The sequence below is a fragment of the Spea bombifrons genome, chromosome 2 (assembly GCF_027358695.1).
Source record: "Spea bombifrons isolate aSpeBom1 chromosome 2, aSpeBom1.2.pri, whole genome shotgun sequence".
Taxonomy (NCBI): domain Eukaryota; kingdom Metazoa; phylum Chordata; class Amphibia; order Anura; family Pelobatidae; genus Spea; species Spea bombifrons.
In genome coordinates, this window is record NC_071088.1 from 83,917,676 (window position 1) to 83,940,183 (window position 22,508).

A 22,508-nucleotide genomic window follows, 5' to 3' on the forward strand; every position below is an offset into this window, starting at 1 on the left:
GTCCACTTACCTAATGATAAGCAACTAAGTACAATGAATTTTACAACATATAATTCTCTAAGCATAAAGAAAAAACTTTTAGTGAAATTATGACAAAAGTTGAGTCAATGAGCATTGTGATCTACTTTTTTTTGTTTTAAAAGGTGCTTTATTTCTAATCACTTTTATTTGCATAGATTAAAATATTATCTCTCTCACCAAATGCCCTAATATCCCTGTGGCAGGTCTGTTCCCAGGTTCTGAGCCTCTCAGTTGGAGGGCTGCTTCACTGGATGAGCAGTTTCAGATTAGAAATCATTTTTTTCTATAATGAGCAAAACAAATTGATTTCTTCTTTTGCCCCCTATAGAGTATGCATCCTGTCTCATCAGCAGTGTGCCATGTCCCCTGCCAGCTCATTTAGCACTCACTGATGGTACTACTATATCACTTAATTAGGGTCCATTTTTAGATAATGCATAAGTAAGTATAAAAAATATAAGAAAGTTTTGAGGAAACTGGAAAAAGCAAATGTTTTTGGTTTAAGAAGAGGCATGCATGTTCATTCGGTGTCCCTTCACTCGTTTGTACAGACACTGTTTGCATTCAGTGTTATGATTTTAAACATTCAAATCATTGAGAAGCCGTCATAAATTATAGAAAAAAAAAACATTAACATTGTAAGTGAAAATATTGCAGGTATGATATGAGTTTTAGTACAGAATAAGTAATATGGTATTCCATATTTATATATATATATATTTTTACTGAGATTAATAAAGACTCGGGCATTAAGAATTCCTGTTTACAGACATCTATGAAATATATTGAGTTTACTGATTTCTTCTCTAAAGCAAAAGTGAAAAAAGAGGATCCTTTCTATGTCTCATTTCAAATAATAATTCCCATGTTTTATTTCCATCCAACATCGGTTCAGGTACATAAAATGTAAAAAATCTATATTCAAAATAACTTAAGTAAAAAAAATGGGAAAAAAAGAAACAAAGAAAATAAGAACTAGGCTGCATTGTAAGATAGTATTAAATAATGCATTACCAATTACAGTTTAATTGTTCAAATGCCCTTCACAGGTTATCTGAACTGTAGGAGGTAAGAGGAGAAACCAAAGGCGAAAAAATCTCTTTGTGTGAAGGTACATTTAGATGTTATAAGACAATCAAAGAATTTCAAGAGATTGATTGACATCAAGCATATTAAAATTGTTAAAATTACATTTCATTTCATTTTAACACATCCTGTAGACTGCGTCTGCTCTTTTGAGTATTAATGTAACACATATTTAACATAGTACATTTTGATAGTAGTTCCAATTCATATAGAACATTGTTACATAGAGGGAAAAAAAGTAAATGTTCCTTTTACACTAGATTTGTGGATATTTTCTATTAACGCAATACTGCATATTTTCAAAACTCAAATTGCATGCTTCCACATCACGGCAAAGTGAGCATGCTTATAAGCTACAAATATAAAATTGGAACAAAATTATAGCTGTCAACACCAAGAGCTGCAGGGCACTGACCCAGGCCCATTTGTAAGCAAAAACAAAATGCACTTTAAGTTTTTGGTACTTAGATTTCCTATGTACTGTTATCTGTTATTAGTAAGTAATGTTTTAGTAAATGTAATTCTGTTTTAGGCATTGCAAATGCACCCCATTCAGTGCTGTATTTTAATGCCACTTTATTGCCAACACGAGTCTGAAGTAGAAACAGGAATTCTCCAGTTTATCTGGACATTTAATGCTTAAAGCCTTAAATGGTCAAGGACACAGTAAAGTGTATAATTTGGATATTTGCTCTTTCAAGACATTAAAGAAGTTTATCAAATGCCCTATTGTAAGGATGATGTACAGTCACATGAAAAAGAAAGTACATCATCTTTAAATTCAATGGTTTTACATATCAGGATTTAATAGTAATCATCTGTTACTTGGCAGGTCTAAAAATTAGGTAAATTCAACCTCTGATGAGCAACAACACATGATAAACTATACTGTGCCCTGATGTATTCAACAACAAAAAGTCAAAATGAAGGAGCCATGTGTGAAAAACCAAATACATCCTTACTGCTTACATAGGAATGAAAAGGCAAAGTAGCAGACAGGTGCTGTTAATTAAATGCCCTTGATTAACTGATCAAGTTTGATCACCTTTATAAAAGCCGAAGTGTTTGTAGTTTTTTGGCCTGGAGCATTCAGGTGTGTGTTAACACAATGCCAAGGAGAAAATACATCAGCAATAATCTTAGAGAAGCAATTGTTGCTGCCCATCAATCTGGGAAGAGTTATAAGGCCATTTCCAATCAACTGAAAGTCTATCATTATACAGTGAGAAAGAGTATTCAAAAGTGGGAAACATTTAAGACAGTTGTGAATCTTCCCAGGAGTGGACCTCTTAGTAAATTTACCCCAAGGTCAGACCGTGCAAAACTCAGAGAAATTGCAGTTACATCTCAAACTTTACAGGCCTTGGTTAGCAGTACAAATGTACAATGAACAAATATGGTTTGTTTTGAAGGGTTGCCAAAAGAACGCATTTTCTCTCTAAAAAGAACATAGCAGCACAACTTAGGTTTGCATCTGAACAAATCACAAGACAATGTCTTTTGGACAGATGAGACCAAAGTGGAAATGTTTGGCCATAATGCACAGTGCGATGTTTGGTGAAAACCAAACAAAGCACATCAGCACAAACACCTCATACCAAGTATCAAGCACAGTGCTGGAGGAGTGATGATTTGGGCTCGTTTTGCAGCCACAGGACCTGGGAACCTTGCAGTCATTGAGTCGACCAAGAACACTAGAGTCAAATATGAGGCCATCTGTCCGATAGCGAAAGCTTGGCTGAAGTTAGGACATGCAACAGGACAATGATGCGAAGCACACTGTAACTTCCGGGTGGATCTGGATGAGGATCCTCACTGCAGCAAAATGTAGAAGGTTCCCCCCGAGAAGATGATGCCATTCTTCTAAGGCTAATTTGATAGCCAGTAGCTCATGATTCCCTATATAATAGTTCCTTTCGTGGGAGAAAATGTCTTTGAAAAATAAGAGCAGGCATGAAGACAGTTGATAATTTGATCGCTCTGGGATAGAATGGCCAATAGCTTTGGTGTAAAACAAATGTGTTCTTGACCATTGTAATATGAGATAACAATATGTTACGAAAGACGTAATTCACAAAGTTCTGGAACACTGCCGGGCCATTACAAGGTATTCACAGTGCCAATACCTGGTATTAAAACCAGTTTTCCAAGTTTAGTAAATATGGTAGCATCTTTGAGTTGGTCATAAAGTTCTGTTATGAGGGGAAGAGGATACTTGTTCTTTATGGTTATTTTGTTAAATCCTCTATTATCGATGCAGGGTAGCAGGGGTCCCTCTTTCTTTGCAACAAAAAAGAAGCTCTGAAAAATACCCCTCCTCTTATAATCAGGGTCGTCTTATAATCAGGCCTCAAATAGGTCTGATTATGAGACTAAGATCCAGATCCCCCGCAGCGGGGACCTGTTCAGTGTAGCATGCAACCTAATATCTTAATACCCCAAACTTGCATTCTGAAAAGAAACCATCTATTTTCCACAGTTTGAGAACTGCCGCTGTTTTCTTCTTGTGACCTCGTCCAAGCAGTCTCACCTTCGTCTCATTCTTCAACATCCAAATAGACTAAGTGCACAAAAGGTCTTCTCCTTCCATACCCATGTATTATATATGTGTGTTCCTCTTCGTCTTTGTATTCTCATCTAATGTAATAGCACTGTGCAATCTGCTGGTGCTGTATGAATAATGTGTAGTAATAATAATAAAGATGCTCTTCCGCTTAGACAAAACATTATTTGCATAATAAGCAAATAAACCTTAACAGTACTGTCATTTTATTCTTTCCTTCCCAGCAAACATTATGACAGAGTTCAAACTTATCACTTGCACCAAATATTTTTTTTAAATACATTTTTAGTTTAGTTTTTGCATATGGTTTCAGGCAGCTGCACATTAACCATTTGCAAGTGTTGTAGCTCAATTGTCTTGGCCCAACATACTAAACACCCTGACTCATTATATATTATACATTATATATATATATATACATACATACACACAGACACACGATATTTGCTAGATTAATGACTTTTTTATATATATATACACTTCAGATCCACTGCACAGCTGATTAAGCCTAGGGGCTGGTCACTCTCACTTACACCCTCAAACCCTCATTTATTCTCTCCCACACTCTTTTTCAATGTCACCCTATCTTCTCCGAGGACTGCTTCTGTCTGTGTCACTATTATGTACTCGTTGGCAGATACCGCCATAACATTGCAGGGCCTATATGAAAAGCCATTACATCTTATCACTTGTATAATGCATATGATCAATATTATTTGTTTTATATAGCGCCATCAAATTCCGTAGCGCTGTACAATGGGTAGACAGGACATAACAAGTAGTATGTAACATAACAAATTGACTAACAGACACAACAGGTGAGGAGGGCCCTGCTCAAACGAGCTTACAGTCTAGAGGGAGTTAGGGTGTATTACACAATAGGTAAAAGTGCCGTTGTTAGGGATGAACCAGCCACACTAGTAAAAGTATTGCAGGAGAGGGACTAGGAAAGCTAAAGGAATATGGGGGGGGGGGGGTTGATGCTTACAACATAGCACATTCTTAAAGAAGTGGGTCTTGAAGGATTTTTTTTGAAGGAATAAAAGGCACAGAGAAAGATGGATAGGTTGGGGGAGAGCATTCCAGAGGATAGGGGCAGCCCTGGAGAAATCTTGTAAGTGCGCATGAGAGCTAAAAAATCAGACGAGACGATAGATCATTGGACGAGTGGAGAGACCGGGTAGGAGTGTATTTAGAGATGAGTGAGGAGATGTAGGGGAGAGACAGGAATATAAAAATATTTGTATTAAAAAAAGAAAATCAAGTTTCAGTTTTTCTTTTTTATTTTAAATCCCATGTCAGCTCTCAATTTGTGACACTGCTGCATCAATGTGGTATAATTTTTGTTAACTGAAAAGAACTCTCTTTAATGTCCCAGAGAGAGAGAAATTTAATAGTGATGGTTAAGTGAAAATGCTGGGGAAACATTCCAGTCCGGCATTGTTTTTATTATTCAAAACACTGTTTAACCCCTTCAATCCCAGGGGTTTTTGGTACCTCAAAGCCCAGAGCAATTTTGCCATTTTTGGGGTATGTCGGTTTAGCGATTATTCTCTGTTCCTGTGAATAGTGTATGTAAACTATATATTGTTTTTTCAAGGAGAGATAGAGCTTTCGTTTGATACCATAGTTGGATGATTAGCTGAAAATTTTGAATGAGAAATTTAGTAAAAACTAGCGAAGATTAGAAAAATAAACTATTTTTTTTTTTACTTTTTCCCTCTGAATCCTCACAAAATTAGGTAAAGTAATGGAAAATCCCCTCCAAGTTTATCAATTCAGGTGTCCTGATTTCAGAAATACCTAATTTATATAGATTTTCCATACTTTCCCAGCACCAGGGAGAATACTATTAGGTGTACGATTTTGTATAATTTTTATGCCTATGGCTTAACGGGTTTGGGGGTTGTGAACGGGGGCAGGAGGGTTATACTGGCTAGATGTTATGCTAGGGCAATGGGATGTAAGGTTTTTTTAAGAATTTTTTTTATATATTTTTTTTTAATTTTAATTTTTTTACATTTTTTTGTATTTTTTATATTTTTTTTTTTTACACAGTAATGGTAGGAGGTCCTCCTAGGGACCTCCTGAACATGCCAGTGATGTCACAGAGACATCACAGCTCACATTATAATTTTTTTTGTATTATTTATATTATTATTTTAATGATTTATTTAATATTATTTTTTTAAATGACTAATGTTTTTTTTTCAGCTTTTCACTTACAGGACGGGAGGGGGAGTGAGAGAGATGGTTTCTTCTCACTCCCCTCCCCGCGATCCCCCTGCACCGATCACACTGTGATCTCTATGCAGGTCCTCACAGACTTTCATGCCGGAAGCTGTTACAGGCGATCGGACAGCAGAAAGCCGGCTTCTGCTGTCAGTGGGGAGCCCAGGCTGTCAAACGACGCTGCACGAAGGGCTGGACGTACCGGGACGTCCATAGGGGTTTCTTTGTGGGCGTTTTTTGGACGTCCCAGTACGTCTATAGGGGAACGAAGGGGTGAATATTTCTGCAGCTTCCACATTCAATTGTTTCAAGTTAATCTTGTGTTTAATAGACTTGACATTGTGCCAATCTGCTCACAGTGGACCCCCACAGAAGATATTGGTCATCCTCCACAAGCTCATCCTTGTGTTGTGGGTCAGCCACAAGTGTTGGTATACTGGCTGCTGCTTAGTTTAGATTTACTTATGACAGTGGCATTGAAGATGCACCTACTATCTAGTACCGTCTAATATGAGTGGTGTCATTTGAATTTGATGAAACTTCACTGCCTTAACTATATATCATACAGGGCCAGCCAAGCTCATGTAAAATGCCCTAGCAACTCCCTGTTTATTGAATAAATTCCAATTCTATGGTCTCTGTAAAAATAGAAAAGGGCTAACCCTTGGAGGGGGAAGCAGCCCTTATTTTTGGTTTCAGTCATGGAAGGAATGGCTTGCATATCCATATGGTCTAACCAATTGCCTGGAGGAACTCTACAAGTTTGACCCATCATAATGCATAAAAGGCAAGGGGATAAAGGTTTCCTCTCCACATAACACCAGATATGCTAAACAAGTGAATATAATAAATAAATAAATAAAAAAAGTCAACCGACTACATTTTTTATGATTCTTTATTAGTTAATTTAGAAAAAAAACCAAAAACATACAGAAAAGTAAAGTCATTCAGTTAGCAACAATCAAGCTAGGAAGTGGTGGACTGTATGCCAGTCTCAGAGTTTTGATGATTCTTCCTGTGTTTCTTTTGGCATATTTTTGAGGTTCATATCAGGTACTGGATCCTGAATGCCAGTTGTTAGCGATTGTTGATGTGTTACCTAGAAAACAGTAGCAGCTCAATTAGAGGACATTTTTTTTTTGTTAGGAGGCAAATAAACACATCTTTGTAGGAAAGGACCTTACAACAAAGAATGCATATTACAGCACTTGAAATAAATGCATTTTTATCTGTACAAATAAATAAGGTACCTGCTGAAAAAAGTTGCAACTACAAAGCTGCATTGGTAGGTTACCTCCACAGTCTGCATTTTGCCACAGTTTTACCTGCTTGAAGTAGCCAATCATTATGCGGAAAGGACCTCCACTGAAACCAACGGAAAGCACTTCCTGCACATGCGCGCAGGGGTCTCACTAGAACCATGGAACTCATGCACAAGCCACAGCCTGAGATGACTGGCAGTGAGTAACTTGCATACATGCACTACAGCTCAGGAGATGCACTATATGGACAAAATGAATAGAAACACCTGACCATTATACCTTCAGGGACTTTGATGACATTGCACTCTAAATACATAGACATTAATATGTATTTGTACCCTCTTTGTAGCTATAACCGCTTCCGCTTTTCTGGGAAGGCTTACCACAAGATTTTGGAGTATTTCTGGGGGAATTTTTGCCCATTCATCCAGTAGAGCATTTTTTAGGTCAGATACCGATGTTAGACTAAAAGGCCTGGCTCCCAAAGTTTTTCGATGGGGCGGAGGTCAGGGCTCTGAGCGACCCAGTCAAGCTCTTCCACACATGTATTTATGGACCTTGCTGAAGGGACCATACCAAGACATTTTGGGCTATGCTTCCAACTTTGTAGGAACAGCTTGGGGAATGCCCTTTTCTATTCCATCATGACTTTGGGATGAAACTAAACAGAGATTCCTAACCAGGCTCATTCAACATCAGTGCCTGACCTGGGCAAATATTCTCACAGAAACACTCCTGGAAGAGTAGAGGATGTTATAGCTGCAAAGGGGGGACCAACTACATATTAATGAAGATGGCGATGTCATAAAAGTCACTGTTGGTGAATCTGATGAATCCCCCCCCCCGATATATTTTCAAATCCAAAAATACATAATTTAAAACATATATTAATTTGCATACCATAGGTGATGTGTCTATTTAAAGTCGCTCTTAAGCATAGAGCAAACAATAATTGCACTTATATGGAAAGCAAATCAACCTCCCCAGATCTGTCAATTTATTATTATCTTTGAAGGTGTAATGACAAACATTTAATAAGCCTTCCCAATCTTTATGGCAAAAACTTAAGTGACTGCTTGTATATAAAATGACAAGCGTCTCCAGCAGAAAGTTTAAGTTTCTGCTGGCAAAAGTTTCACATGATGAAATAATTATTTCTGGTTTGGATTTAGGAACAGTATGAGCGAATGGCAAACAACAGCTAAGCACAAATACTTGGAAAAGTATGCAACCTTACATAGCGTGAAGATCTATCACCAGTGTAGTAAAGATGATATATGATTTTGGAAAACATATAAAATAGCCTCCACCATCAGTTTAGAGGATTTTTATAAAAACTTGATTATGCATTCTTACCATAGGAACTCCTTTTCTTCTTAAAATGATGCCTTCAGCCAACAGTGCTTTCCCTGCCTCCTCAAACAGCTTGTCTTCATCTTGTTCACCTAGCTTCTGAAGTTCGTTGTATTTATCTACAAACCTACAATTAAATTCAAAGCATACTGTAACACATGGTAGGTTGCATAGATTGCTGAGTAGACTTTCCCAAGGTTAAACGCAGGATATTTACATTTGCCTCCATTTATGAACAACTTCATATTACAACATAATAAATACATTTTCATAATCGATTTTTGTAATTAATCGGATAAAAAAAAATGCAAATTTTTCGTTTTTTTTAAATTATTCCATGAACAAACTGGGTGTTAAAAACAAACAGAATACAAAACTTAAAATTTACATTAACATGTGCCGCTGTACTCTGTGCACACAACACTTTCATCTCTATCACAATTGGATTTATCTAATTGCCTTCTTATTTTACTGACATAATAAAAAGCTATATTTTAAAGGAACAAAAACCCAAACACAATATTTTCTCAAACTAGGTTTTAATACCTAAAAAAAGTTTTACTCCAGATATGCACATTTGACCCCAGACTTGGCATTAAAAGTATCTATATTTGTTAAGGGCAATGCATCCTTTATGATGCACACTTTTGGGGAGGGAGTATACTACCCTACTTGCGCTGAAAAATACCCCTCGTCAGAGCATAAGACTAAAATCCAGATACCCTACTGCAGGGGACCTGGATCCTCCTTCCTCTCCGGCAGCCGGTGAACGTCTCTGCCGCTGCCCAGAACTTTCCCTGGGGCTTCTTTGACGGAGCTCGCCGGCGTGACATGACCTTCCGGTGCCCAGTCATAGAAGACCCAGCAGAAGTGCTGGGCAGCAGCAGGGGTCGTCTACACACATACACATGGCATATAGGGGGGTATAAGTCATACCTGGGGCAGAATGGCAAGCCAGGGGGAGCAAATGTGCATACCTGGGGGGCAGTTGGGAAATAAAAACAAGAAATACATTTTTTCATAGTTATTATAAATGAAAAAAAAAATAGTTTGCATGTGAATGTATATTTACTGGTAAAACTTTTTTCCTATATGGCCGTCTTATATTCAAGCAGATACGGCATATAATTTCAAATAGGTTCTCTTGGTTGCAGGCAAATACTTATCGCAATATACACAGTAAATGAACTCTATAAGCAGGATGTATTAGATTTTTTTTTTTTTTACATCCAAATCAATTCACTTGTATTTACACATTTCTCCACCCATTTTCCCATAGTCTTGCAGGAAAAAAGCTGTGTGATCCACAAAGCTAATAAGAAATGTTAAACAAAAATATTTTCATTTTATTTATTCCTAGATGTACTTAAAATATCTCAGAATCTTACCTCTGGCATGTCGATTTGAAATTTGTTCGCGACAATTCAAACATCTTGGGGCCATTGCCATAGGCCTCATAGAATTTACTGAGGAGAAATAATTAAAAAAAATTATATTTTTTCTGCAACTGAAATGCATAATTTATATTTATAGGTGTGAACAAAAAGCTAATTTGGCTAAAAGAGAAACCATAATATACAGTGCAGTATTTGTCCTTTCCTGATTTTTGCATATTTATCACACTTTCAGATCATTAAAACTTATTCTAATATTAGGCAAAGATAACCCAAGTAAACAAAATACAATTTTGAAATGATAATTCCATGTAAAGGGTAAAAAACATAATATTTGCAAACCTACCTGGTCCTATGTGAAAAAGTAATTGCCCACAACAAATTAACAAAATTTAATTGATAATTTGGTATATTTTAGACTTGGGCACCAGGGGACTCTTCGTGTTCGTAAAAAAAATAAATTAAAAAATAAAGAGATCTTCGTATTCTGCGAATATTCGCCCCTTCCTGTCTTCTCTAGAGTTGCTCGTACAGACTTTTAAAATCCTGGTGCCGTCACTTGTTGCACCCTAAGGAGTTAAGGGCCCGTGCGAGTGAGCCCATTGGTCGCTTGCACGGCCCTTTAACCTACGGAAAAGGTATCCGTAGGTTCGCATCAGGGGTTACAGGGAAGTGCGAGTGAGCCTATTGGTCACCTGCAAGGTCTTCCTCTGGCATCAACCAATTGGTTGATGCCAGAGGAGGTCCCTGTAGGCAACCATCAGGCTCACTCGCACTGCCCTGTAACCCCTGATGCGAACCTACGGATTTCCGCTTCCGTCAATCCCGCGATGCTGCGAAGATAAGGTAGGGTAGATGGGGAAGGGACCGGGGAGATTAGTAGACGAAGACGATCATGAAGATTCTTCGTGTGTGTCTTGGTCTTAGTCTACGTTTTACTGCCGCTGTCTTCTCTTCTTCATGTCTTCGGAACGAACACGAAAAGGCACTCTTCGTGTTCATGTTCGCCCGAAGACGAATGCACAAGTCTAGTGTATTTTCACTAGACACACCCAGGCATGAATACTGCCAGCCCTGATGAATCTAAACATCAATTAAATAGAAACCATCTTGCAAAGTGAATTAGATTAAAAAGTCTCAAAAAAAAAAGCAGCACACGTAATGAAGTTCAAGAACAGATGAGAAAAAGTAATTGGCATTAATCAGTCTAGTCTTTTTAATAATCGATAAAAATCGATTTGATTAATCAATAATGAAAATCGTTGTCAACGATTTTCATTACCGATTATTATCAATTTTATCGATTAGTTGTTGCAGCCCTAAAATGGACCATACGGGTGGGGATCACCCCACATTAACAATACATTACGCAATCCTGACTGGTCCTTCCGGCAGAAGCAGCTCAATGGGGATTCCTCGTCATAATACATGAGTCAGTGAGTTGAAAACATTCAACTCTAATGCAAACGTACAGTTTATTAAGTAAATTCTTAAATATGGGGACATAAGAAAATGACATTATGCAAACAAGTTGAATCAAGAAAGGAGTTCACTCACGCTCGAATTACATCCTCCTGGTAGAGAATGACAGGCACATTGTCGGGAGGGTGTCGCATTCGCTTTGGTGGCTTTTCATACAATGGTTCTCTTTTTGGTGGAAAAGCAGCATACACATCAAACCACACGGGTTTCTCATTTGGTTTGATTACACCTGCACGCAGCAGATCTCGTACTCTATGGGAAGGACAAGTGTGAGGGTAGTGTGATTATTAAAGAGATAAATGGCATGAGCATACAAAAAAAAAAAGGAATCAACGGAAAAAGCTTTCTCCAGAAGGATATCGACACACTGGACAGAGTTTAGAGGAGAGCTACAAAAATGGTAAGTTGTTTGCAGGACAGGAATTGACAGCAAAGGTTAAAGGGTCTTAATATGTATAGCTTGGAGGAAAAGAGAGAGAGGGTGAATGCAATAGAAACTTAAAGGCATTTAACAAAGTACAGGAAACAAGCTTATTTAAAAAGGAGGCACAATGTTAGAACAAGAGGACATGGTCTAAAACTAGAGGGTCAGAGGCTTAGATGTAACCAGCCAGAACTCAATGACTTTACTAAACTGGTTACAAATTAATCTGGATATAAAACTAGAGTAAAACAAGCCACAAAGACTGCTACATGAGTGGGGGTTTTAACCAACAGGATTACCTGGTGAAGACAGTCCCCAATTTCTCCAACCTGCTCCCAGCCATATTACAGCTACAGAACCCCCTGTCCTGGAAGGTCTGTCCCCCTCCCCACGCGCATGTATTTGACACACAGCTCCCGGACTGTAATCCGCAGCCATTTTTCAATAGGGCAGGAACAAGTAATTTCTCCAAAACGTGTCAATATACGCCTGTTTTCACCATACCTGACGTAGCTATATAGTTGCCATGCTGTCTAAAGCACTAAAAAAATGTCACGGCACCCGAATAATGCTATTTCGGATTACACCAGGAGATTGAGAGTATGCCGCTGTGCCAGAACAAAACATGGCGAACTAACGCGAGCCCAGCCATAATCGAACGTCGAACAACGGAGCGCCCTTCAGGCAGACTCTTAGTACGAGCGCGTAACCGCAGTTACGTCTTTTCAGGTGACATCATCAACGCGTTCTTCCTTCTGTCCAATAGGAATAGAAAGCGGTTTGAAACGTTGTTTTTGAATTACTGTGACTTGGTTGTGATGGTAGTGGCAGTGATGGCAAAGCGCAAGCGGGAAACAAGTTCCCAAGAATCAAATAAGGTAATCGTTATATTCCCCGCGTGGAGGTGGCTACGTGCCATGCCAAACGTTATTCCTCGTTACTTTTGTAGTACCTGATCCGCCCTCATGCGGGTGTTAGGCTTCTTATATCGGCCGTTCCTTCCCAGGACTTGCTGGGTTGTCTGTATGTAACTATTATCTGCACCGGTTTGGGACGAAAAGTGCCGTTTACAAGCACAAAGTGGCGGGAGGGTTGAGTAATTTCATTGTTGTCCCGGTCTAAGACGTTTGGCAATTGTCTGCTATCTATGATAATTGTAAGATTCTAAGCTTGCTTTGGCAGGGCCTATTGTTTCTATAAGACCATGTTATATGATGCACTACTTGGTATTTCCTGTTTACCCATTGTAGAGCGGTACGGAATATGATATTATATAAATCAATAACAGATCTGTATCATTTGGAAACAGCACTGAAATAGTAATAGTGCTTTTGGTCATGGAGATCAATTATAGAAGATATATACTACTGGGCTGCCGCTACCGATGGAAGGAACAGGCTCACCCTGTGGGCTAACTGGAGGCTGATGGTGCTCCGTCCAGGGCGCTCCAGTAAGGCGCTTGAGATATAGTCCCAGAAGTAAACAAAACAGGCACTCTTTTAGTCCTCGTGAAAATGCGTGATAATTGTGCACTGGGTTGAACGGTGTATTCAAAGCCCGTCCAGGATCCGTTGTTTAGTTCCCACTGTTCGGATCCTGTATGGGCTTTGAATAAACTGTTCAATTTGCTGCACGGTTCTTACTTATTGTTTTATATAGCGCCATCAGATATCGCGGAGCTGTACAAAGGGTAGACAGGACATAACAATTAGTACGTAACATGCGGAAAGATGTCCTCGTGAAATAGTACGTTTCACGAGGACTCAAAGGATGACTGATTTATAAGGTGTGTGTGTGTGAAGTGGTCCAAGCACTGACATATTTAAATATATTAAGGAAATAAACCTTAGCAAACACGTTAATTTTTTTTTCTCTGCAGGTTTAATCACACAAAGCAACACAGAAGGCTATCAGTGCTTGATTTTAAGTCATTGACACTTATTTATTTCCACTAGGAAATGGTGGTGTTAATGCTGCCTTTAGCTACATTATGTTACATTCTGCAGAATAAGTGGAACAGCAACATTAACTGGATGAGCGGTTTCACTATGGAAGGTCACCGCATATTTATGCTTTTAGCCTTGATTTGGAATAATCTTAGTAGAGGAGCCCGCTCCCCTAAAAATGACACTGTTGTTATTGTCTTCCCAATTTGTAATCTTCTATTTGACCATTCCGTACTAGGTTTATGATATGAATTCAGCCCCTGAACCACATGTAGATCTTATTACTGCATTGGACCGAAACGAGAAGATATTTCAAGAGAAGATGAGGAAGATATTTGAAAAGGTGAGTCTTCGCTGTTTGCAGTACATAAGATATTGGGACCGTTCCAGAAATTCCGAAATTATTAAACCTTTAAAAAAAATAAAATAAATAAAGAACGTTTAAAATATGAACTAAATTGCAACATTCATGTTTTTATATTGGAACAAGCAGTAAAAAAGTCTACAACAGTCTGTGTTATGAAACGGAATTCCTGTTTACATTTTTTCTAGCTCGCTAAGGAAATGATGTATTTTACCTTCATTTTATTGTGTTTCTGTAAATACAGTACAACAAGCCCTTTGAGAATGACCTCATTCTGAATATAGAAGAAATGACGGCTGTCACTATAAATGGTAAGGGTGCAAGTATGCGTTATGCCTAATGTGGTAATTTTGTCAATAATATTGCTATAAATATTACATTAGTTTGGAAATGTAGTGGGATTTGTATGTTAAGTTAATGAGCCTTGTTTTATTTTGCAACTTAGTATCTCGTGTTCTTCATTCATTGTTTCTACACATGCATGTTTTGAATGCCTTTCTGATATTTTTGTTGTCTTTAGTTAATTTAAATAATAACATATTTATTATATAGGGGTTGAAATGTTTAATGGCCGTAAATTTGAAAAAAAGAAGATACCCAGAAGACATTCAGCGGCTAAGGTATTTATTAAAAGGGTATTTTTACTGAAGTCAAAAATGTCCCCTAAGCTTTGGCTTGATTAGCAGAATTTATGTACCTAGAATAGTCAATAATTGGCTGTTTTACAACATTAGCAAGACGTAGAACCTTTTTCCCTGTTGATCCCTTGCGACACACAATAGCGCCGTGCTTGTTGATATAGGCCACCGCTGTCCAATTGTATTAGGACTTTCTTGCCAGTTAGATACATCAGCCAATGGTGTAGAGCTTTCTCCACAGTTTGCCTGCTTAGAGCAAGTTGCACTGAAGCCACCAGCTGAGGGATGTCCTGACATAGGTGTGCAGTTGCACTAGGGCTGCAACAAACAAATATTTTCATAATCGATTAGTAGACCAATTACTTTTTTTTCGATTAAACTGCGCTAGGGCCCAGGATACTGCGTATCTTGCAGCCGCCATTTTACCTTTGAGGGAAGTATATGTCCTTAGGGGTCTTCTTCTTGAAGAAAGAACCTGATTTGTCAGGAAAAGAAGGCACTCTATCTTGATGTGAAGAAAGACTTTCCCTGAAGAGTTTAAGAGCAGACCCAGGAAGGTAGTTTGATGTGACAGTTGGAAATTGGAGTACTTCCAACTTGATTTGGCTTAAGCCTTGAAGATTGACTGCAACAATAGTGGCATGCTTCTGAGGAAGAAGCTGACGATGAGCGGAAAAGTGGAAGCTGTAGCAGCCATACGGGTGGATTCAAAGGAGGCATTGTGCAGAAAGTCTACTGCTAATGTCACAGCAGCGATAGTCTTCAAAAGTTCTTCCCTTGGGTTTATAAGCTATATCTTCAATCTGAGATAGTCAAACCTTCACCACTCTGGATACCGAAGCTGAATTCCGTGAAAGAGCCAGCTCTTGATCAAATGGGAAGAGACGTCTAGATAGATTGAGTCTATTTTCTGGGTGATTCCATTCTTGCTTAATGTCTGATAAGACATAGTTAACCGGAAAATAGGCATATTTAGTTATAAATGCATAACTAATCTGAGTGCAAAAATCAAATTGTCCACATATTTTAAGTAAGTAAAAAAGGTAGGGAATTAAAGGCTATAAATGCCCGATGTACAATGAAAGCCTGGGCTGAGGCAGAGTGTGCATAATCCCACAGCAGTGGGGACAGCCTGAATGGGGATGGGATGAGAAGAGAACCTCCTCACTCCTTCCATTTTACAATCTGCTTGAGGCCTTTTGTTTTGTACAATAGGTGTATAGAAATAAATATATAGGTTTTAGCTTCAAATACAAAATTGTGTTTTCTGTATTTGCATGTCTTAGATACAAGTTCTTGGAGAGAGCAAAAATGCAAACAATGGAGGCAGCATTGTACATGGTAAGTAAAAATAACTGGTTTACAAGGCTTAGACATCATATACCTCACAACATTCAGGTAGCAGTAAAAATAACAGTTGAGACCAAATAAGACTTCTTCCAGCTGAGGAAATTCGTTAGCTTTTATGGCGTAATTACCTTATTTGCTCAATTATAAGACGACGCGATTATAGGGGGGGGAGTTTACCAGTAAATATTAATTCACATTTCACATTTTTCCACATTTAATAAAAACTATGATTGAGAAAAAAAAAATGTTTTTATTTAATTTTATTTGCCAACCTGCCCATGGAATATACCCCCTATTTGCCACTGTGCCCCCCAGATAGCCTTTATATAACCCTATATGCCACTCTGCCTCCCTGATATGCCTTTTAACCCCCTATATGCCACTCTGCCTCCAGAAAACCAATATACCCCCTTATGCCACTTTTAACCCCCCCCCCCGACTTACCAGTGTTTCCCTAGACTTGGTGGAGGTCTGTGTGATGCGCGCAGACAACCTCCATGGCACTTCCGCAATGCTTCTATGGTGGAGCACCGGAAGGTCGTGTGATGCGGGCGCTCCGTCATAGGAGCCGCAGAGGAAGTGCCGGCAGCAGCAGAGGTTGTCTGATCTTAGTATTGTAGTCGGGCCTCAAGTTGAGATCTGAGTATAAGACAACCTCGAATATAAGGCGAGGGATATATTTCAGAGCATTTGCTCTGTAAAAACCTTGTCTTATAATCGAGCAAATACAGTACACTTAACCACTAGTGTAATTTCAGATTGAGGTGTTAAAGGAAACAGCCTTAAAAATGTGCTTTCAGTGTATTTAGATGAGATCCTCTGTGTTCTCATTGAAAATAATTGGCAACCGCAAAAAAAAACATTTTTTTTTCCTCCCCTTGTTCAAGGTGAATGCAATCTTGATGTTACACAAGATCTTCCTTTGGGAAATTCTAAGGTACATTTCCAGTCTCTTAATAAATATGATCAATACCACAAACAATGCATGGCAACAATATATTTAATTAAAAAACAAAACAAAAACGTATCTTACTTTTCGTGGCTCGTAGCTGTAGTCCGCTCAAGGTGAAATACTTCTTTCCTATTTTACAAGCTATGAAACTTATACATAGACACAGTTATTTCCTAGCTCCCAATACTTTTGGAATTTAACTGTTTTTGGAATTTAACTGTTTGTTTTCACCCAATTATATATGGCATCTAATATGTTTGTTTTAGGTGTCCGATGACATCTTCAATGAAACATTTGAAATTTCTGGTAAGATCAACTGTCACATTGATTTTGTTTGTTCGTATATACGCAAGTCTAAATGTTTGACATCGTCACCTGTCCCACAATTCTGCAGATGAAGACTCTAATGAACTGCCTTCCAAAGATGAAAATAAGGGTCAGTTGGTGGAGTTTAAGGTAAATATATAAGCCTTAAGTGATACATTTTGCAGTGAGTTTTCTACTTGTTAGACATACTATGTCACATATTCACTTTTAATCCCTTTTTTTTTCTCTGTCTTAGTGAATTTACATTATTTATGAATGCCTTTCTCCCCCCAGAGTCTTATACCATTAGTGCATCTGTCAGATACAAGACATGGTAAAACATATGTTGCAGATGCTGACATCCTTCTTGAGTCAGATGATCATGTACCTGCTTCAAAGATTTGTGTAAGTATAGATTATTTTGGCTGACCTCAGTTTTGATAACACATGCCAGACTAATGATTTTGTTAAATAATTTTTTTTTTCTAGATTGAGCGCAAAGCAGGTGAAGGATTTTCAGTCACATACTCTCCTTTGAAGACCGAACTGAATGGCCCAGGTAGTAATAATTTTAATTGGATATAATCAGCTGGCTGCAGATCTTATTAGTTTTTTTGCCCTTATTAACAAACCAGCTGAATACAGTATATAAGAATTTTTTTGCTACATTCTAAATGGATATATTATGGGGTTTTTTTTTCTTCCTAAAATAAATCTAAAAATGGAGAATTCGGCATGGCAAGTTACCAAACAGCTGCAACTTGAACTATTGGCAACCACAGAGATCCACCCTGATGTTTTGCATTTTCATTTCTAGGTTGTAAAAAAGATATCTCTCGAAGATATATTGAAAACGGACGCAGTAATCATGTTTCATCTCCTTCTAAATGCTCTTTCTTCACGCAACTTAAAAGATTCATTGGGAGGCACAATAGTGACATTGTGCCACATGGTACTACATTATTGAAAATAGCGAAGGTGGAACATGAAACAGATGATGAATTTGCAGATGATGATGAAGAATCCAATGCCTCTGATCTAGGGAACATCAGCCTAGCTGACTTTTACCCAAATATGATTGAGTGTCTGAGCAGGTTGATCGATTTTCCAAGAAAAGAAAGGGCTGCTACAAATATAATCCGGTATTATAGGCGTCATGTTTGGTGTGCTAATAAACATAGGCTTGATCTCGTGAAGGCAAAGCAGGCCTTTTATAAACAGAAGAGATCAAAACTTATGCTAACCTCAAACCCGAACAAAGGATCAAACCAGTTCGCCATTGACTGCAAGCCAAGCAACCGGAGTCCTAGGCATAACAGTCATATGCATACATCTGGCATCACAGAATGTATGGAAAGAAGACCTTTCTCTGAATGTTTAGATACAACACAAATGCTTAAAGTTTCCAAGCCATATGTGCCACAAGTTCCTGTTTTGTCCCAAACTGTCATTCTTAATGCTGACAAGACTTTCACGTGCAATGAGACCTGTGTGACGGGAAGTCCAGAGCGCTGGAGACAAAAGAACGAATTGTCTGCAAGGTTGCCTCGTTTTTCCTCGTCATTGCTTAGAAATAGTCTTCTTGCTAAATCGCCTGCAAAACTTTTGTCGGAAACTTGCCTAATCCAAAATCCCCCGAAGCAGTATGAGATTAAATCCGCTGTTCTGTGTTCCCCAAGCCACAACAGACTGGTAAAGCAGCAACATGAAGTTCAAAGTACTCTAAGAAGAAGGCACTCTTTTTCTACATTGCCTAGTCTACAAAGGGCTGCTAAAAGCGCCACGGATTACTCGGTTGCCTTTGAATTGGTGTATAAGAAGCTTGTTCTAGAGGATTCCTACCAAAAATCTTCCTCATTGTCTATTACTCAAACTTGCTTTTCAGACACCGTAAACGCTCTGGTGAATTCACCCGGTTCCAACAGAGGCAAAAGGTTAGCGAGTGACGATCTGTCGTTATCTAGGCTTAAAAGATACCGTATGGCAGACTCCTTTGAACCGCGTGTTTCACGAGGAAGTTGTGCAGATAACTGGAATTCACCGTGGAGCAGAATAAACGTATCTCCTCAAATGGCTGCTTTAGACACATTCCAGCATCGCAACTCTCCAAGGCGAAATCCGGTAAGTGGCGTTCTTCTGTCATTACCGTAGAGCTTAACGCTATTAATTCAAATGCTACACTGTGGTATCTCATCGCATGATGAGAGTTCTTAAATAATAAAAAGAAAAACACAATTGCATTTCAAGCCCATGATATGGTCTGGCAAGAGTTCATTGAAATGGCAAATTATCTAAACTGGAAACTGTACATCCAGTATATGATACAATATTAAATGTAGGTAAGTGCTAACCCCCCCCCCCATTTTAACTTAACTACTTCATATAAGTATTGAAAGGATGATGGATGATAGCCAGGCGCATTGTGAAGGCCGCTTATTTATCGGGCACAAGTGTCTGATGTAGTGAAACTTGACTAAATAGACACAAACAAGGGAACATCCAATGGCTTGAAATCTAACGAGGGAAAGTCAACATTTGTAAAGTATAACATACATTTTACTCTAGATGTGCTATGATCTCTGTTTAATAATTTATTTTTCATTTGTTATATTTGTGTCTGACAAATGATACTAGTATAATACACTATGTAGCTTGTTTCTTTTTTCTGCATCATCTGCAATTAGGCTGATTATGTAGCCTTTACACCTGGAAAGATTTATCAAGGTAGGGGGCTTTTTTTTCTGGACAAAGTCATATGGTTTTAGGATTTAGTTCCAGTCTTTTCTCACGCTAATGCTTTTTAGTCTTAAATATACACTTTTCGACATACTCTTCCCTGATCCCTTGATTCACATCTATACTGTTTTTGTTAATTACAGGATGTTTTTTCATCCTTCGGAAAGCCCACACAACCTCAGAGTCTATTTCCCTCTGGTAAGTCTGTCATTCTTATAATTTGTGAATATGTTAAATTAATTTTATCTAGATAATACAAGAGAATGCTGAAAGATATGTATATCTAACTACTGCATTTTGCTCTTGTGGATGACGTGTAACAATGTGTACTACCCATTTTCATCCTTTCCCAGAAGCTTAATTAAATATATATTTTAATTGTTTTTTTAAACATCCTTCTGAGAGTCATGTGATGTATTCTGCACACTTAATCTGAACTGAAACTGGGCCACATACAGGCTGTTATTTCTCTATTAGACAGATTACCTAGGATTTAAAACATTGACTGAGTCAGCTGTTAACATGCATTTTATACATTCACCTCTTACTGAATAAAGCCAAACAATAAGCCAACAGTGTTGTGTTGTAACCTGTAGTTTTCACATTGTAATTGCAAGTGGCTCATTGTGCATTCTCGGAGTTGTGGTCTAAAGCCAGAGGGCTTTTGTTACTAACTGGGCTTAATACATAATTTTGCCCAATTTCAGTATTTACTTTTTAGACTTAAAATGGAATACTTATTGTCCGCATCCTCAGATTCTTTGGTTACCTTTTAAAGGGGCAATGTAATGCCCTTGATAGCCCCTGTAAAAAAGAATGTTCTGTGAGTAATTTAATATGCATTCTTCTAAAATGAAAACATATAAAAATAGAAACCCCTCCATGGTCTGACTATTCTTGCCACTGATTTGCTGCTTGAAACTGCCAATCAGTGGCAGGAAAGTGCTCATATTGAAATTACACATTCCCCACATGTGCACAAGGGCTAGAACAGACCTTCTGCCTGTTACTGTATAATGAGTCCACACAGCTATTAAATGCATAATGTCTATATGATGGCTAGAGTGCCCCTTTAAATATACTTCCTGGCCTTCCTCGTAGTTTATGAAGACAAATATTTACATGGGAAAATATTTGGTAAATGATGCCTTGATTTTCATGCTACAGTCCTACCTACCTCATCTCTGCAGCTAAAATTCCCTATTAACAAATTTTGGTCCTGGTATAATTCATTTTTCTTTAAAAGGTTCATCGTCACAGAGGGTGTGCAATGGTGGAAGTCCCAGAAGTCCAAAGACATGCAGCTCATCTACCTCTCTAAATAGGATAAATAACAGGTATTTTGAGATGAGGGGCTTCATATCCTTTCCCCTATACTTAAAAACATAATTTATCTATCGACTATTTTTGTTTCCAAGAAAGAAGATGTCCTTCAGTGGATCCATTGTGGGTATCCCACCTAATTTAGATGTTTACAACGTGTGAAAATGTAATTGGATCAGGGAGATAGAGCTGATAGTTTAACTCCCTCTCCTTGTCTTAGAATTAATCTTGTATAATAATTCTCGTGAAAGTTTTTGTGATATGTTTATCTGCTATTCATAACAAATGAATAACGGTGATTAACCCACATATTTCCTTTACCACTGTGGTAAAACATTAATTGCACCATATGTTATGCTGAGCAAACAAACCTTAGCAAATCTGTCTTTTTTTCATTTAGTAAGGGATGATTGAAACCTTTCTAATATTTGTTTATTTTTATAAAAGTTTTGGGCATTCAAAGAACTAAGAATGATGTTTCTAATCTTGTATTAAAGTGACAAGAATACAGTAGATATAATAGCACAATTTAAGTAAATAAATCTAACCTTGCAACATGTTGTAACACGCCTTTTTTTATTTTTATTTTCAGTGTTTACCGGCAACTCAACTACAAGTATAACAATTAAGAGGATGAATGCAGTTTGAAACCATTTAAGCAGCAGTCTACGTTTTGTTTAGAGACGGAGGAAAAAGCATCAAATTATATATATATATATATATATATATATATATATATATATATATATTTTAAAAAAAGAACAAAATGATCTTTTAAGATCATTAGGTATCCCAGTGTCTATACAGATGTTTTTGTTCTGTTACTTCTATATGTCACGTTCCTTCATAGTTCACAAACATTTTCTTCGTCCCCTTCCTTGTCAGATTGCTACACTGTCAGCGATTAACTCACAAAACAGGATTCCACACATCTGAATAGGTCCTTACTAAAATTGGGATGTCTGACTTGCATGAGCACTATTATATGCACTAAGTTTATTTATAAAGAAAGGTTATGATGCAAAGTGCTAAAAGCAAAGCAATCATCTTAGCAACTAATGGAATGTTCCCGATGA

General features: G+C 37.9%; 2 protein-coding genes across 3 annotated transcripts in view; one reads left to right on the top strand and one right to left on the bottom strand.

The window, feature by feature from the left end:
• The window catches only part of MRPS23 (mitochondrial ribosomal protein S23), a 61,886-nt gene extending 49,682 nt beyond the window's left edge, over window positions 1-12,204 (bottom strand). Inside the window, exons 1-5 of one of the 2 annotated variants that reach the window (XR_008346414.1) lie at window positions 12,117-12,204; window positions 11,469-11,645; window positions 9,906-9,983; window positions 8,521-8,644; window positions 6,830-7,001 (exon numbers count right to left, since the gene is read on the bottom strand). Coding sequence is in view for 1 of the 2 variants with exons in the window: in XM_053457393.1 (XP_053313368.1) it covers window positions 6,897-7,001; window positions 8,521-8,644; window positions 9,906-9,983; window positions 11,469-11,645; window positions 12,117-12,160 (528 nt within the window). In the remaining variant the exon portion in view is untranslated. Of the gene's footprint in view, window positions 1-6,782; window positions 7,002-8,520; window positions 8,645-9,905; window positions 9,984-11,468; window positions 11,646-12,116 lie in introns of those variants that run through there. The other variant, XM_053457393.1, reaches the window with a different exon arrangement.
• Window positions 12,205-12,590: 386 nt separating this feature from the next.
• Window positions 12,591-22,140, top strand: LOC128473736 (uncharacterized). The gene is made up of 14 exons (XM_053455977.1): window positions 12,591-12,695; window positions 14,002-14,106; window positions 14,372-14,438; window positions 14,680-14,747; window positions 16,052-16,106; window positions 17,003-17,052; window positions 17,334-17,373; window positions 17,462-17,523; window positions 17,668-17,778; window positions 17,863-17,932; window positions 18,191-19,494; window positions 20,253-20,307; window positions 21,356-21,446; window positions 22,025-22,140. The coding sequence occupies exons 1-14, from the start codon at window positions 12,636-12,638 to the stop codon at window positions 22,059-22,061; spliced, it is 2,175 nt and encodes a 724-aa protein (XP_053311952.1). The 5' UTR covers window positions 12,591-12,635; the 3' UTR covers window positions 22,062-22,140.
• The last annotated feature ends 368 nt before the right edge of the window (window positions 22,141-22,508 follow it).

Bases quoted from the DNA above. Each gene is read 5' to 3' on its own strand.
- LOC128473736 (XM_053455977.1), top strand. From the start codon at position 12,636: ATGGTAGTGGCAGTGATGGCAAAGCGCAAGCGGGAAACAAGTTCCCAA. The intron at 20,308-21,355 runs GTAAGTCTGTCA...TTTCTTTAAAAG, and splicing joins TCAGAGTCTATTTCCCTCTG to GTTCATCGTCACAGAGGGTG. The intron at 21,447-22,024 runs GTATTTTGAGAT...TTTTATTTTCAG, and splicing joins CTAAATAGGATAAATAACAG to TGTTTACCGGCAACTCAACT.